Raw genomic sequence first — 14688 nt, forward strand, 5'->3', positions numbered from 1 at the left:
CCCAGGCAACGCTGGGGCGGGCTGCTAGTAAATATATATAATCAATCATGGTGGTGTTACATACTATTGTGATGGTTTTATTTTATAGTAAGTGACCCATGTTGAGTCCACTCTTTTGTTGTTAGTTCCCAATTTATACACTCAGGGTGATGAGTCCATATCAATCAATTAGGTGTTTGGTACGCTCAACTACTCACCCGTAAGGGTTTCAAGGTGCTGGGGGCGGGGGTGCAGGTTCCAGTCCATCAAGGATGCGGTCTGTCAAAGAGCCAAGTTTTGAGTATTCTCGTTTATATGGGAGTCATGTTGTCTGTGGAGGTGGAGCGGAAGGGCATTCCAGGGTCTGGCCGCCAGAAAGTAGAAGGAGCGGCCTCCCGATGTGATCTTTCTGGTGCGGGAGACCCTGGCGTAAGATAGCTGGGCTGATCGTAGGGTCCTTTGGAGTGCGTGGAATTTGAGTTGGCTGTTCAGGTATGTTGGTCCGGTAACCTGGAGGGCCTTGTGTGTGTGGGTGAGAATCTTGAAGGTGATTCTAGCCTCGATGGGGAGCGAGTAGAGTGTGCGCAGGTGCTGGGAGATGTGGCAGTGTCTTTTTAGGTGGAGGACCAGCCTTGCGGCGGCGTTCTAGATGTTTTGTAGCTTGCAGATGAGGTTTTTGTTTATTCTTGCGTAAGATGCATTGCCATAGTCGAGTCTGCTGGTGACGAGGGTGTGTTTGACGGTCTTTCTGTACTCGAGGGGGATCCTTTTAAACTTCTTACATAGGAGTCGGAGGGTGTGGAAGCAGGAGGATGTGACGGAGTTGATCTGGCTGTTCATTTTGAGCTCGGAGTCCAGGATGATTCCAAGGTTGCGTGCGTGGTCCATGGGGGTGGGTGGGCTCCGAGGGTGGGGGGGCCACCAGATGTTGTTCCAGGGTTTGAGCCCATGATGATGATGGAGCAAGGTTGCGTATGTAAAGCGACTTGCTTTAACCCTTGTAAAATCTTTGCATCTCTTCATCTTGATCGTTATCTCTCTCATAGAAAGATATTTTATGATTAATATTTGGATTAAGACATTTAAGAAATTTAGATAAAGAGTTTAAAACTTTCCCGAGTTTGTGGTTATTTTGTGAGTGCAAATGTTATTATTCCACCTATTATTCTAACTCCTTTGATCCCTTAGGTCTTTAGGTACCAATGACAAGGATTGGTAAGTCAAAGGTATAGGTCCTAAAGGAAATTTAAAGATCACTGATTAGAGTAAGTGCACAGGTTACCTTATTAAACTCAAGATAAGTTGTAGTTTGTTTTATGGGCTCAGGTGAGTATGGTAAATTGAGTCCGGTGACCTGCACGCTCTATCAATGAGTACTTCTGTTTTGTCGGTGTTGAGTTGTAGGCAGCTGCTTCTCATCCATTTGGCGACGGCTTCCATGCCCTCTTGAAAGTTGTGTCTGGCAGTGTTGGGATCGTTGGATTAGGAGAGGCTGAGTTGGGTGTCATATGCATATGACACTAGTCATAATGTCACATGGTACGCTTGCTTATTGTACCTGTAGTAGGTCCTGCTGAGGCCATATATTGTGAGTTCAGTCCTGTCATTAGAATTATAAAACTAAATTTAAAATGCGAGTTTTTGACTCAGTTCTGCCAATAGAGACCACTGCGCAAAGTGAGCGCTCACCTTTAAACAATGTATCCTCTTTGTACACGAGAATTGTGGGTAGTAGGACTTTGTAATCTATATAAAAACAAAAACAAAAATGTCATTGACATTTTTTAAACTAATCTCCGCACGAGAAAGAATACAGTCTCGTGAGATAATGAAGCTTGTCAAGCTCCAATATCATGTGTGTTAACGAAACTGTCACTAAGTGTTACTCTGATAAAAGTTACAATATGTTGAGTAAAACTCGCAGTTATTGACATTGTCAATATAAGCACCGCGCTTACCGGTCCGATGAGTCGCATTTCGCTCACACAGGTTTCAAGCTCCTAGCGTGCAGCCGACAAAGACGCTAGTCAAAGTATTAAAGTTTAGAGTCATGAACACGGTCGAAGGACTAGCTGTGTCCAATACGAAAAAAGAAGAGAAATGGGCGCCATCGTTAAATGATGAAAAAATGTAATCAAAACCTCAGGCTATGAATTATATTGCTTGCAATCGCATGTGATAATACATAATGCCATAATAATGTAGCAGTATCCAATCAGGAATGAACTGGTAGCTATGCTGTTGTTACTGTGGCTGTAGTTCTCATCCCTAATTAAAATATTCCTAATCTAATACAACTGACCCAGAATGAATCACTATATTCCACAAAAGAATACAAATGCATTGAACAGAAAGCCGTATCCGATTTTCTATTCTAGATCTAAGTTGCAGCTCTACAATATTCATCCTGTGTACTAAAAATAGAATACCAAAATGCTGCCCATCCTGTCCAAGATAAGTAAACTACTAGGTGATAAAACAATGTGCATCAACTTGCTGCAACCCCAAAGGTTGGAAGTATCCAGATTAATGTGTGTCAGTAAAATAATGTCAAATAAAATTAAAGTGAATTGTCAAGTCATGTTCTGTGTTCCGGCACCATGGGTTAGTCATCCCATATATTTGTTGTCTAAAGTGATAAATAGTGATGTGGTTATACATTCTGTGCATTGTAATGCTTGTATTTAATGGCGGCTAGGAAGCATTATACCTCTTAGTTAAGGACTGTTTTGTGTTGTTCTCTGTGCCTAAATAAAACAGCTCATATCTAATCGATCATTGAGACCCCTCAGTGTCATGGTTTGATTCGATAGGTCTCTTGTTGCAATAGTTTCTTACTGTTGTCGATACCAGATAATAGTAATATTTTTTCAAAAATTTGAAATCTCAATTGTGATATTGTGTGGTTGGCCTCTTCCCAATGTACAGCCAAACTTGATGCTGTATTCTTTGTTCTGATTTTACTCTTGTGTTCTGTGAGCCTTATTTTGATTTTTCATTCCTTTATTCCCACAAAAGCCTTGCCATAGGGGCATTTAATTCAATAAACCATGTAGCGTGTATTACAGTAACTTGTATGTCTTAACTGTATGCTTCTCTGGATGTGATAAAATATTGCCTGTGATGACATTATTACATAGAATACAATTCAAGCATCTTTTAGTCACTCGTTGAACCTCCTCCTTAAGTTTTTTATCGCCAATATTTCTCGAAGATTTTTACCTCTTGTGTAGGCATGTAGTGGGTTATTCCTAAATATTCCTATATATCCTCTCTCTGTATACTGTTGCTTGTATTCTGCTATTGTTTATGAACACACTGGAGGCAAGAACAAATTCTCCTAAATCTTGTGAACTGGGAATACGGTAAGTTCTTTATGAGACTCCTAGGATGAAAACTGGTAAATGCCAAAGCATTATTGCGATCTGTGGGTTTTGTGTATATTTGCGTTTCAAAACCATTTCCTACAGTTTTTTGATGACAGTACATCTAGAAAATGTATTTGCTTGTCCTCAATTGTATGAGTAAATTGTATCCGTGGGTCGAATGCGTTCATTGTTTGTACCGTCTCCTCTAGTGCATTTTTGGAGTCTGACCAGATGACAAAAATGTAATCTATAAATCTGCAGTACAGAATTTTTTTAGACTACCACGTTGGGTTATTCATTATGTGATGATGCTCAAATTGGACCATAAAAATATTAGCATATGCTGGTGACCCTGAAAAGCCCATGGAGGTGCCTGTTAACTAGGCATAACATTTCTCTTGCCATGAAAAATAACTGTGATACAAGCAGAAATGTAGAAATTGCAATAACAATACATTTTCTGTTCCAAAATCCTCAGATTGTGGTAGTGCCCACTCCACTGCCTCCATTCCTGCATCATGAGGTATTGACGTGTACAGTGCTGTTATGTCAATGGTACATACCAGCCATGTATCTTGCATTTCTGATGCCATGTTTTGTAATTTTTTTAGAAAGTCGGTAGTATCCCTTATGTAGGACTTCCATCCTTGTAAATACTTCTGGAAATGGTGATCAAGATACCTGCCAAGGGGATCAAATAATGATCTGCATCCTGATACCGCATGATACCGGAGAATTCTTGATATCTGTATGAATTTTAGGTATCATGTATAATCTAGGTCTGAGTGGGTTGCGCGTTGTCAGATATGATTTAGTTTGTTTATCTATCCAGTACAGGTCTACTGCTTTCTGCAAAATGTTATCCAAAATGCAGTGAAGTTGTATTGTAGGGTCTTATTCCATTGGCAGGTATGTGTTCTTATTTTTAAAAAAGGAGAGAGGTCGCTCACTCGGTCCCAGGGGGCTGAGCCTAGTCTAAGGAAAGCAAGTAAAGGTTCCCCTGGACTTTCGATTGGTAAATAGGAATTCACAACCAATTCTATTGTTCACTCACACCAAATTCTGCTTACAACATCCACTCTTCCTACAATTTACAGGAGATTCCCCAATCTGGCATCAATCTATGACCAAACTAAAAAGTAGTGCTAATACATATTTATTCTAATTTTTTTTAAAAAGCAGTTTAGACAAATATTTAATTGTATCAATGCAAAATATTTAAAAAGCGCAACTCCTTTACACATGTATATGGAGGACGCTGGTCCATTAAAGACATCCCAATTCTTTATAATACAGAATGTACAGAATACAGAAAACGCCACACAGAATACTCAGAGCATCAACATACACGTTAGATACCATCGAGAATTATCAGGGGAAAAACACGGCGCATGAACCCCTAATAAGCACATCAGAAGCTGAGGGGCGCCAGTTGACCCGAAATTTAAAGAAGGGAAAAAAAGGAATTAAAGCACATTTATTAAATAGATTTACACCAATATTAAGGGAATCATTTATGAAATTCTACTTATTAGAAATCAAGAAGGAAATGTCTTTAAGAATTAAGATGAGGACATCGGTATAATTAGAAAAAGCGGTTCATACACGAAAGCTCAAAAACGAGTGGAACTAGAATGGGAATTCCTTTTTAACAGAAATGAATATAAGATACGGATGTAATCCACTACCTCAAGATTAACCGGTGGCTAAATTGGAATAATAGACCCTGTACCTATTCATGCTAGTCCTGAAGAAGGTAGTTGGGTAATAGATTCAGGGCCATATGTATCATCAACCTGATTTGCGATTCTCAAATAGTGGTTTTTAAGAAATCGCTGTTTGAGAATCGCAAATAGGTATGTATGTACAAAATCACATTTTTTTGGCGATTTATTAAAATTCCTTAATTGCGATTAGCAAATTGCAAATCACAATTAAGGAATAATTTCCCATTCATTACTATGGGCCAGGAGGCCCATAGGAATTAATGGGAAGGTATTCTCAATTTGCGATTTGCAATTTGAGAATCGCAAATTGAGAATAATTTCAAGGGTGCAGGGGTGTCCAAAGGACACCCTGTTGCACCCCTGAAATATGCATGGGTACACATTTGGCGCACATACATGCCCTATGGGCATGTATGTGCGTCACATGGCACATTGAAAAATGCAAACATTTGCATTTTTCAAGGATTTTGCAACTTACCACCAACTAGAAGTTGGTGGTAATTTGCGATTCCTTAAGGACAATTTGCAATTTTTTTTGGCTTCATACATTGCATTTAAGGAATCGCAAGATTTGCGATTCCTTAAATGCAATTACAAAATAAGGAATCGCAAATTTTGCGATTCCTTATTTTGCACCAGATTTTCCTTCATACATACCATTTCACAAATTCGCATTCGCAAACGCCAAAATTCTGTGAATTTCGGCATTTGCGAATGCGAATTTGCTTGATACATATGGCTCATAGATACCACCGAAACGCGTCAACGCACTCACAAAGAATCCACTGCTGAAGGGTGTTTCAGGACAAAAAAGAAAAGTCTTTTGCCGAAAGTACCTTCTTATTATATATCAGCTTGGGAGCTACTATATGGCCACAACTGAACTTTATTACCATGCTGCTTGTGATCACAGGGTCTTGTATTTTAGTTTTAGGAACTGTCAATAATATGTTGTGTCATTGTTTTTATAAAGAATTGGGATGTTTTTAATGGACCAGCGTCCTCCATATACATGTGTAAAGGAGTTGTGCTTTTTTAATATTTTGTATTGATACAATTAAATATTTGTCTAAACTGCTTTTTTTTAAAAAAAAATTGAATAAATATGTATTAGCACTACTATCTAGTTTGGTCATCGATTGATGCCAGATTGGGGAATATCCTGTAAATTGTAGGAAGAGTGGATCCTGTAAGCAGACTTTGGTGTGAGTGAACAATTGAATTGGTTGTGAATTCCTATTTACCAGTAAAAAGTCCAGGGGAACCTTTACTTGCTTTTCCCAGGTATGTGTTCTTATCCATAACATGTTGGATAACCTTGGTGTGATAAAAGGTGTTGTCCATCACCACTATTATTTAACCAAGACAAGGGAAGTCAAGGCGCAATATGCTAAGGACCATGGGTAGGTACTTTATTTCAAAGACAGGGGTCCTTAGACAAGGAAACATTTAAGGAGAATGAATATAGACCAAATGGAACTATATTTTTGGGGGAATGTCCAGCCGGACAATTTATTACCCTAATCCAAAATAGTCATAAAACAATAAAACACTGCGTGTGATAGAAGCGGGACACCAGCAGATGTCCGACTAACACACTGAGAGAACATAAACAAGGAGGAAGTAGTAGGCAATAGCAGGTCATCTGATTATTGTGAATCATATAACAGACAATCTATAACATACACATATGAATGAAAAGTATATATCAACTATGCATTTAGTGCATTTGGGTCGACGACGTTTCGAACCACTAACAATATTGGTTCATCCTCAGGACAAAGGGTAATTGCCTTAAGAGTACACATTTGCAATAGTCTCACTTATGTAGAAATCAATATGCCATACCGTAAAGGAAAGATAAAAGGGGAACATAAAAAGAATGAAAACATGTCAGTATATCATTGTTACAACTGCGTATACAATGCATGACTCATACCATGCCAAAGTGTCGACGGCAGCGGAGTGTAATGCATGCTTAATACAAGCAGTGTACATAACGGTAGGAGCAAGGCTAGTGGCGCAACGTCCCATTGGTGAAAATTGGTAACTCCGACCGATGACCGATGAAATGTTCTTGCTTTTAAAAGAACAGTGGATTGCTATCAGATCACTTTTCTGTTTCGTTTCTGTGGTTTAACTCTTACAATGAACAGTAAGACAGAATGCAGTGTTTCCAAACTTGGGTCTCCAACAGCCAACAACACTGTGTGAATAGCTTTTAGATCTGGCTCACGTTACACGCTAAAACTGAAGAGGCATGAACGGTGTGTAAAATGTAAGCGATACGATCTCAGAAAAGATCAAAATTGTCCGAATCTGTTTACAAAACTGTCTGTAACTGCTGAGGCAAAAGGAATGAAGTGAATGCAGGTTTGATTTTTCAATACATGCCTTTAGCCACAAGATGGCTCTCCCATACAAGACAAGGCATGGTTTGTAGTGCCCCAGTTGTCTTCCTGAAAGAAACCAAGGGCAGGTCACTGGTCTAGGAAGATGCACTGAAACCCGACGCGCTCAGGCTAGCGCAGTCACAAGGTCAGGACAGATGATGTGTGAAAACAAGCGCGCCCACGCTGATGAAAAACATATGGCCCCTGCGCGATGCTGCTGGCTCCCAAGAGCAAATCACTCTGGGAGTAAACCTTTCCAAAGAAGCTGGGACATCCACACACCTTTGGCCAATTGCGTGCTGAAGCCAGACGCGGAGGCCAACCCAACCGCGTGTGAGCACCACACACACGTGCTTCTTTTAAACCCTAAGAAAGCTGAAGTGATTCCAGGAGGTCGATTTCCTAGTGCAACGCATGCGCTGCGCTAGGCTCAACCTAACAAATTGCAGTCAGCATGGGTCACTTACTATTAAATAAAACCATCACAATATTATGAAACACCACCGAGATTAATATATATATGCAGAAAGGATTGATACAGAATCTTAAGTGTCCAAAATGATGTCAACATTGCAAAGGGGCACTTGGGTGATTGTGTTAACGCTAGAGTATATCGTTATCTGGAAATAAAAACTGTTTATTTTCTTTTATTTTTGAAATTTTAGATTTTCCCCTGAGGGAGGGACATTTATGTCCTGAAATGCATCATGCACAGCATTAAGTGTTTTTCCAAAGAATGTATATGTTGTACACATTTATATACCAAAAATCACATAGATGTTTTGTTGTATTTTCATGAGAATATATGAAATTGAATATATCGGTACATATTGTGTATGTTGGAACAATAATTGCAACAAAATATTTGGTTGGATAAAAACAAATGTTCTAATGGATACATCCCCTTTGGTTTTGCTTTGTTCGCCCTAAGTTGGCAGGGTATGGCCAGACGTGGGCCTCTTGCTCACATTGCCACTGGATTCAAGCTAGCCTGGCTGATGACGGCTGATTAAGCAGAAACCGGTCCCATGATGCTTGTTTCCTGTCCAGGGAAGACATGGCTTGGCAGGTCGGGCTGGACTGTTCCCATGAGGCACAGGGTCAGACTGATTTGCATATGGCCATGTCTGAACTGGGGTGGCAGAGTGAGCTAAAGAATGATGATGGATTAAATCCACATCAGTTGACTGGAGGTGAGTGCTTGCAATGTTCAACACTCCGTCCATCATCCCCTTTGGTTTTGCTAATGGATACATAGGCATAGATTGTCAAATTTGAGGAAAAATCATTGCAGCGCACCCAAGTCAGTGGACTTATTATATATTGAATATTTGCTAATACATGCGTAGACAGCACATGCAGCATTGCAGCACCACAGTAGAAAGAGTGACCGTAACACATGATCAGTAGGAAAAACTAGGAGTGCACCTACAACCATTTAACTTACTTATCAATACTGTTTGCAGTAGGGCATGCAGGACGTGCTGCAAAAGCAGGTAGAGTTGCCCCTAGGAACATTTACTCTATTGGTTAGGAAGGCGCAGGAGTCTTCTCCACTCACAGGCTGGATACTAAGGCATAAATATGGAACCCACAGTACCCTCAAACACTTTCTGGACTTGTGCAAGAGAATTGGACCTGCTGTTATTAACATGAGAAGAGCCTATAAGACTTGATCTGCTCTCACCGTTGTACCTAGGAGAAAGAAGTAAACTCAAAGGGTCATAAGGCTGACCTACTGCTCAAGCTACAGGGACATAACAAGACACTAAAGGTATTTCCGACAACTGTCTAGCTGACCAGTTCCAACAGGGCCTGCCATGGTCCCTGCTGCTGACATCTGCTGGAGTGAATCTTGACCCCCAAGTGCTGCCCCCACAGTCATGCATCCATAGCAGGTGCCAAAGTATATACACCTCCTAACTTTTCCTGAAACCTCGTACTTGGACTGTTTTTAGCTTCACTAACCACTGCGGGCCCAGATAAACCTGCCAAGCTGATCCAAAGATGGTGCATTGCAGTTGAGTCAAAGATTCAGGTTGCTGCTCCTTGGAGCTTTTCCACAGCAGCAAATTTGAGTCAGTGGGACCTCACAGAGAAGGCATATTTGGCTATAGCCTCTATACCTGCTCTGCTGGAATGAACTGAGCTGTAATATGTGACTAAGTCTGAAGGTAGAAATCTTCACTGGATGAAGATGACAAAAGTCTCCAACCGGTGAGGGACCTTCTCTGAGCGTGAAATTCAAATTTCTACGGCTGACCTTCCTCAGTAAACAGCTTCACCAAGACCTTGACCAGCAGCTATCTGATGATATGGAGCATTCTTCGGCCACAGCCTGCTGTGTTACCCTGATAAATTTTTTTGTTACAATAGAAATGTATAATGTCTTAAAACCATCCAATGCTGGAACAGTCATGAAGCTTAATGAGCTCTTTCCCAGTTTGATTTCCATGCTCCGAAAACGTACTCACAAATGTTTTGTCTCAAAAATAAACTGGAGTTGCAGTTTCCACAAAACTTAAATTTTTATTTCCAAACTAATTATAGCTATTTTCTCCTTTTAAAGAGGTAAAGATGCTCAACCTCAACTTGATCTAAATGTAGTAGATCTTCAGTGCCATGCTGGTCTGATCCATTAACATCCTCTAAAAGTGCAGCAGCAGGCATTTGTTATCCCAACAAAAAGATTTGCAGGAATAAGTACTTAAGGTGTTTGTTCTTTTTTGTGGTTAATGGTAAAGATGCTAAGTTAAGATATATGTAATTGCCCTGTCTATGCTTGGGTAATGGCCACTCATGATAAACGGTTCAGATAACTGCCACCTTTAACTGTAAATCCTCATCCTTGGTACATAACATCTGAGGACTTTATTGTTGACATTCTTTCATCCGACTGTTACAGTGTAATCATGATGACTATTTTACTCCATTCAAGACAATAACCTCCAGTCCGAACAAGGCAAAACAATTTGTTATATACATCTTTGAAACTAGGGGGCATATTACCAACAACTAGCGATAATTTTTGTCTCTAACTTGTTTAGAGACAAAAATTATCGCCGCACATCGGCGATTTTTATCGCAGATAAACCTTGCTATTAGCAAGGTTTATCGCAAATGCGATAAAAAACGGCCGCAATGCATGAATATCGCTGAAAAGTCAGCGATATTCATGCATTATCGAGCAAATGCTCTTAGCCATGTTATCCACCTCCCATTGGATAACATGGCTAAGAACTGCTCAGGGTAGGTGTTAGCTTTTGGAGATATTCGCGCTTAGCGCGAATATCTCCAAAAGTTGGTAATAGGAGATAGCGATGTTAGGGACTGTTTCCAGTCGCTAACATCTTGGCACGCCCACTTTGCATGTCATTAGTGATAAATATCACTGACATGCAAAGCGGGGCCCAAGATGGTCGCTATCTCCTATTAGCTGTCACTAACTGGTGTTAGCGACAGCTTGGTAATAGGGAGGTAATTTTATCTCCGCTTTCTTGGCTTTTAAAGCCAAAAAAGCGGAGATAAACCCCCTTGATAATATGCCCCTAGATTCTTTACCCCAAGCAATCATTTCGGATAGAAGCCTGCAGTATCTCTCTCACTTCTGAAAGGCTATATGTACTTTTCTCAAGATACACTGATCTCTGACTACCTGTTTTTTATTCCTAGAACAATGGACAGACCAAGAGTGTAAACCAATGACTAGAACATTATGTTTCTAATCCTTCGAAATCAGGTTGGTTTGAATACCTACCGTTGGGAGAGTTCAAGCATAATAATGGTCTGTAACTGAAGTATCATCTTTGTTTTATTTAAGGGTTTCATTTTTGAATGGGTTACTCTACTTCACTAGTTTATCAACTAGTTCTTGCTGCTTCCCGCTTTCTTCAACATCTACAGGAACAGAGACAACCTATAGCCAAAAATCTATTAAAGATAAAGTGGTCCATGAAAATTGCAGCTTATACATGATGAAACCCACGCCTACCTTACAACTTGGAGACAAAGTATGGTTATCTTCACCAACATAACATCTATCAGTCAGTCTACTGCCACTTATCTTTGGCCTGTTTACCCTCATCAAGTCCAAAAGTAAAGCTCCCCACTGGGCAAAACCTGGTTTCTCTATCTGACCTGCACTCCATTGCGGTCCATCTTTTATCTTTTGTTGCCGCAGATTTTTTTGCCCTGAAGTGGGAAGGATAGGCCTGAACGAGGGCCCCTTGCTTGCTATGCCACTGGATTCAAGCTAACCCCAAAACCGTTCCCAGGATGCTCGTTTCTGGTCCAGAAAGGACCCAGCTTTGCAGTTTGGGATAGACTTTTAACATGAGGAGCAGGGTCAAGACTGATTTGCGTATGGCTGGGTCCAAACTGGGGTGGTGTGGTGAGCAAAGGAACAGTGGATTTAACCCAGATCACTTTACTGGGGTATAATGTTTCATTTATTCAGCATTCCATCCATCATTTGCTGCAGCAGCATTTTTTGCCCTAAGCGGGATGGCTATACCCAGACATGGGACCCTTGCTCACTGTGCCACTGGATTCAAGCTTGCCTGGCTGACAAGGGGTGACACCCGGAAACCGGTCTAGGATGCCCGGCTTGAGAGTTTGGGCTGAACTGTTCTCATGAGGAGCAGGGTCAAGACATATTTGCATATGGCTGGGCCCAACCAGGGATGGCGTAGTGAGCAAAAGAACAATGGATTTAACCCAGATGTTTTGAAAGGGGGTGAATGTTTGATTTACTCAGCATTCCATCCATCATTTGTTGGTGCAGCATTAACATGCCCCTAGGCTGCAGTCAAGTGCAACCAGATCATCATGGGTATCGAAAAACTTTTTAAAAAATCATAACTCTTTTTTCCCTTATTGGATTGTTGTCATTTTGGTTTTATTTGTACAATTTTACTCTTTGTTGTGTTTTTACATTATTACTGATTTGGTACTGCATAAATGCTTTACATATTGTCTCTAAGTTATGCCATTCTTGTCTGGTCTGTGCTATATCTACCAGAAGGTTGAGTTCAGGTTAATATAATTTCTTTAAGAGTTCATCCTGACAAGGTTTGAGGTTATTACTTGAGAAGAATGATCACCTCCCAACTAATACCTCAATTTCTTACATGTACTAACTCAGTGGCTCCACGGGTTAGCACAAGTGTCGCAGACAGCATAGCTGGAAACACAGAGATGGGCAGCTGCAGTTTAATTTCTCCTTTTTGATTTCAAAACTCTTATTGATCTTTGCAAACAGAAGAAATAAGCACACAAGTGAATAAATGCTATTTGAGAACTTTGGGCCTGATTTACAGTTTGGTGGACAGGGTACTCCACCGCAAATGAAACAGAGCACCCTGCCTGCCCAACTCTCGGACCTACTACCTCATTAAGAGAAGGGCAGCCTTTAAGTATTCCACTGACAGAGCCCCTATTTAGGATGGATTTTACCCTGCTCTTCACCTCTAGGAACAACCTAGTGTGGGGGAGAGGAAAGAAAAAATAATGACCCCCTCATAACGTGGGAGAAAACTCCCAGGGTGAGGGAGTCATTATTTTTTGTTTTTGTTCACAAACTCCTGCTTTGGGAGTTTGTTTCTGAAATACAAATAAACCTCAAATGTTTGGTGAATCTGCATCAAATGTTTTTGTACATTTAAAGAAACATCTGTAACCGCAGTTCCTTTTAATGTGTGGAGATGACTGATGGGCTGGTTCTAAATTTAGCACATTTGTCCATCAGACTGGTGGAGGTGATGCCCTCCTCCACCCCGGCAGACTGTATATATCGCCAAAACTTAAATCGGGCCCCTTATCAAGTATGTAACATGATTCCAATCAGAGGTCCCAAGGGATTCGTATGAATTTTCAGTACTTGTATTTTGCAGTCTGGAGAGTCAATATTCTGTCTCTTGGGTATCTTCCCAGGCCATGGGTAATTGCTTCGATTAACTGAGATTCATCACACTTGAGAGGTGAGAACCCGGTTGTACGGAGTAGACAAGTCGTTACATGTTCAAGGTGAAAAGCGTTTTTTTAACATGAAATAGAATTAAAGAAAGTTCAGTAGATTGAGAAACATGATGGAGGGTCAGTCAGCCGGGGAAAGATGTATAGGTTTTACTTGGTTTGCAGTTTAACATAGGTGGTCACAGTCCATTATCGTTAGCCAGCTGAGCAGGGGCACCCATACCTATGCTTGTATTGAGAAGTGGGTTATCCTGGAGGTTTCATTTGCTGCATATAAGTGTCTAATACTTCTTTAATTTATTAGAATTAATGTTCTTATATATCTTTGAATTTGACTTTAGAACTTTGCATCTCCTAAGAAATGCAAAAAGACCTTGCCCACCCAAGAACTTTAGTCAACAATAGCCAATTTTATAATCTATTTTCCACTAAAACACCTTCACCTAACTCATCACTCTTGCACATTCATACAAATCTCCCAAACAAAACACACACATGGCCACCACTAGTGTACTGCCGCTCTTTATCGACGTTTTCCATAAGCCGCTCTATGTTTTTATGTGCAATGTTTGGAGTGAATGCACTGACTCATGGAGTTACCGAGTTAGTGTATGTGCTGTAAACATCAATACTGCTTTAAAAACAAGGGCACTGTTCCTTCTGTACTGGTAAGAGTTGCACTATGTCTTCAGCTATTGCATCATTGATATAACATTAGTGAAAAAACATAATAAAGGAACGGTTTACGTTGCCTCTTCCTGACAGCAAACACAATGCAAAACAAACAAGATCAAAGTGTTATCTTCGAATATTTTACCTGTTTGACACGAGGCCAGGGTAATAACATTTTTGGTTTTCATCCACTTTCTTGTCACTTAACAGAATAAAACTCTGTTGTCTGCCATATGCTCGAATAATACTAGCACCGGTGACTGATTCCGAAAAGTGGGAATATATAGGTGATCGACTCACAGATTCAAGTCTTTTCAGCTGGCGAGAAGTGGCCACATAAAACCTCTGTAATCAAAGGGTGATAAGAAAAACTTGTCAAATGCTGGCATTAGAAAATGTTTTGGAGAACACTTGCATACATAGATAGCAGGGCGCATAATGGAATTCACTATTTTCAAAGCAATATTAGTCATACTGTACTACAAAAACTAGCCCCTCCCATTTATACCTCGCATTAAATGTTTCTGTTTTGCTGTTTCTTGCAAATATGTAATTTGAACACCATTCGAACAAGTC

The 14688-nt window shown here is 40.3% G+C and overlaps 1 protein-coding gene across 1 annotated transcript in view; it reads right to left on the reverse strand.

Annotated features, from left to right (window-relative positions):
* The window catches only part of ABCC3 (ATP binding cassette subfamily C member 3), a 624389-nt gene that overhangs the window by 75667 nt on the left and 534034 nt on the right, over nucleotides 1-14688 (reverse strand). The window contains exon 24 of the mRNA XM_086930544.1: nucleotides 14258-14457. Coding sequence (XP_086786670.1) covers nucleotides 14258-14457 — 200 coding nt within the window. The remainder of the gene's footprint in view (nucleotides 1-14257; nucleotides 14458-14688) is intronic.

The sequence above is a fragment of the Lissotriton vulgaris genome, chromosome 7, assembly GCF_964263255.1.
Source record: "Lissotriton vulgaris chromosome 7, aLisVul1.2, whole genome shotgun sequence".
NCBI classification, from domain to species: domain Eukaryota; kingdom Metazoa; phylum Chordata; class Amphibia; order Caudata; family Salamandridae; genus Lissotriton; species Lissotriton vulgaris.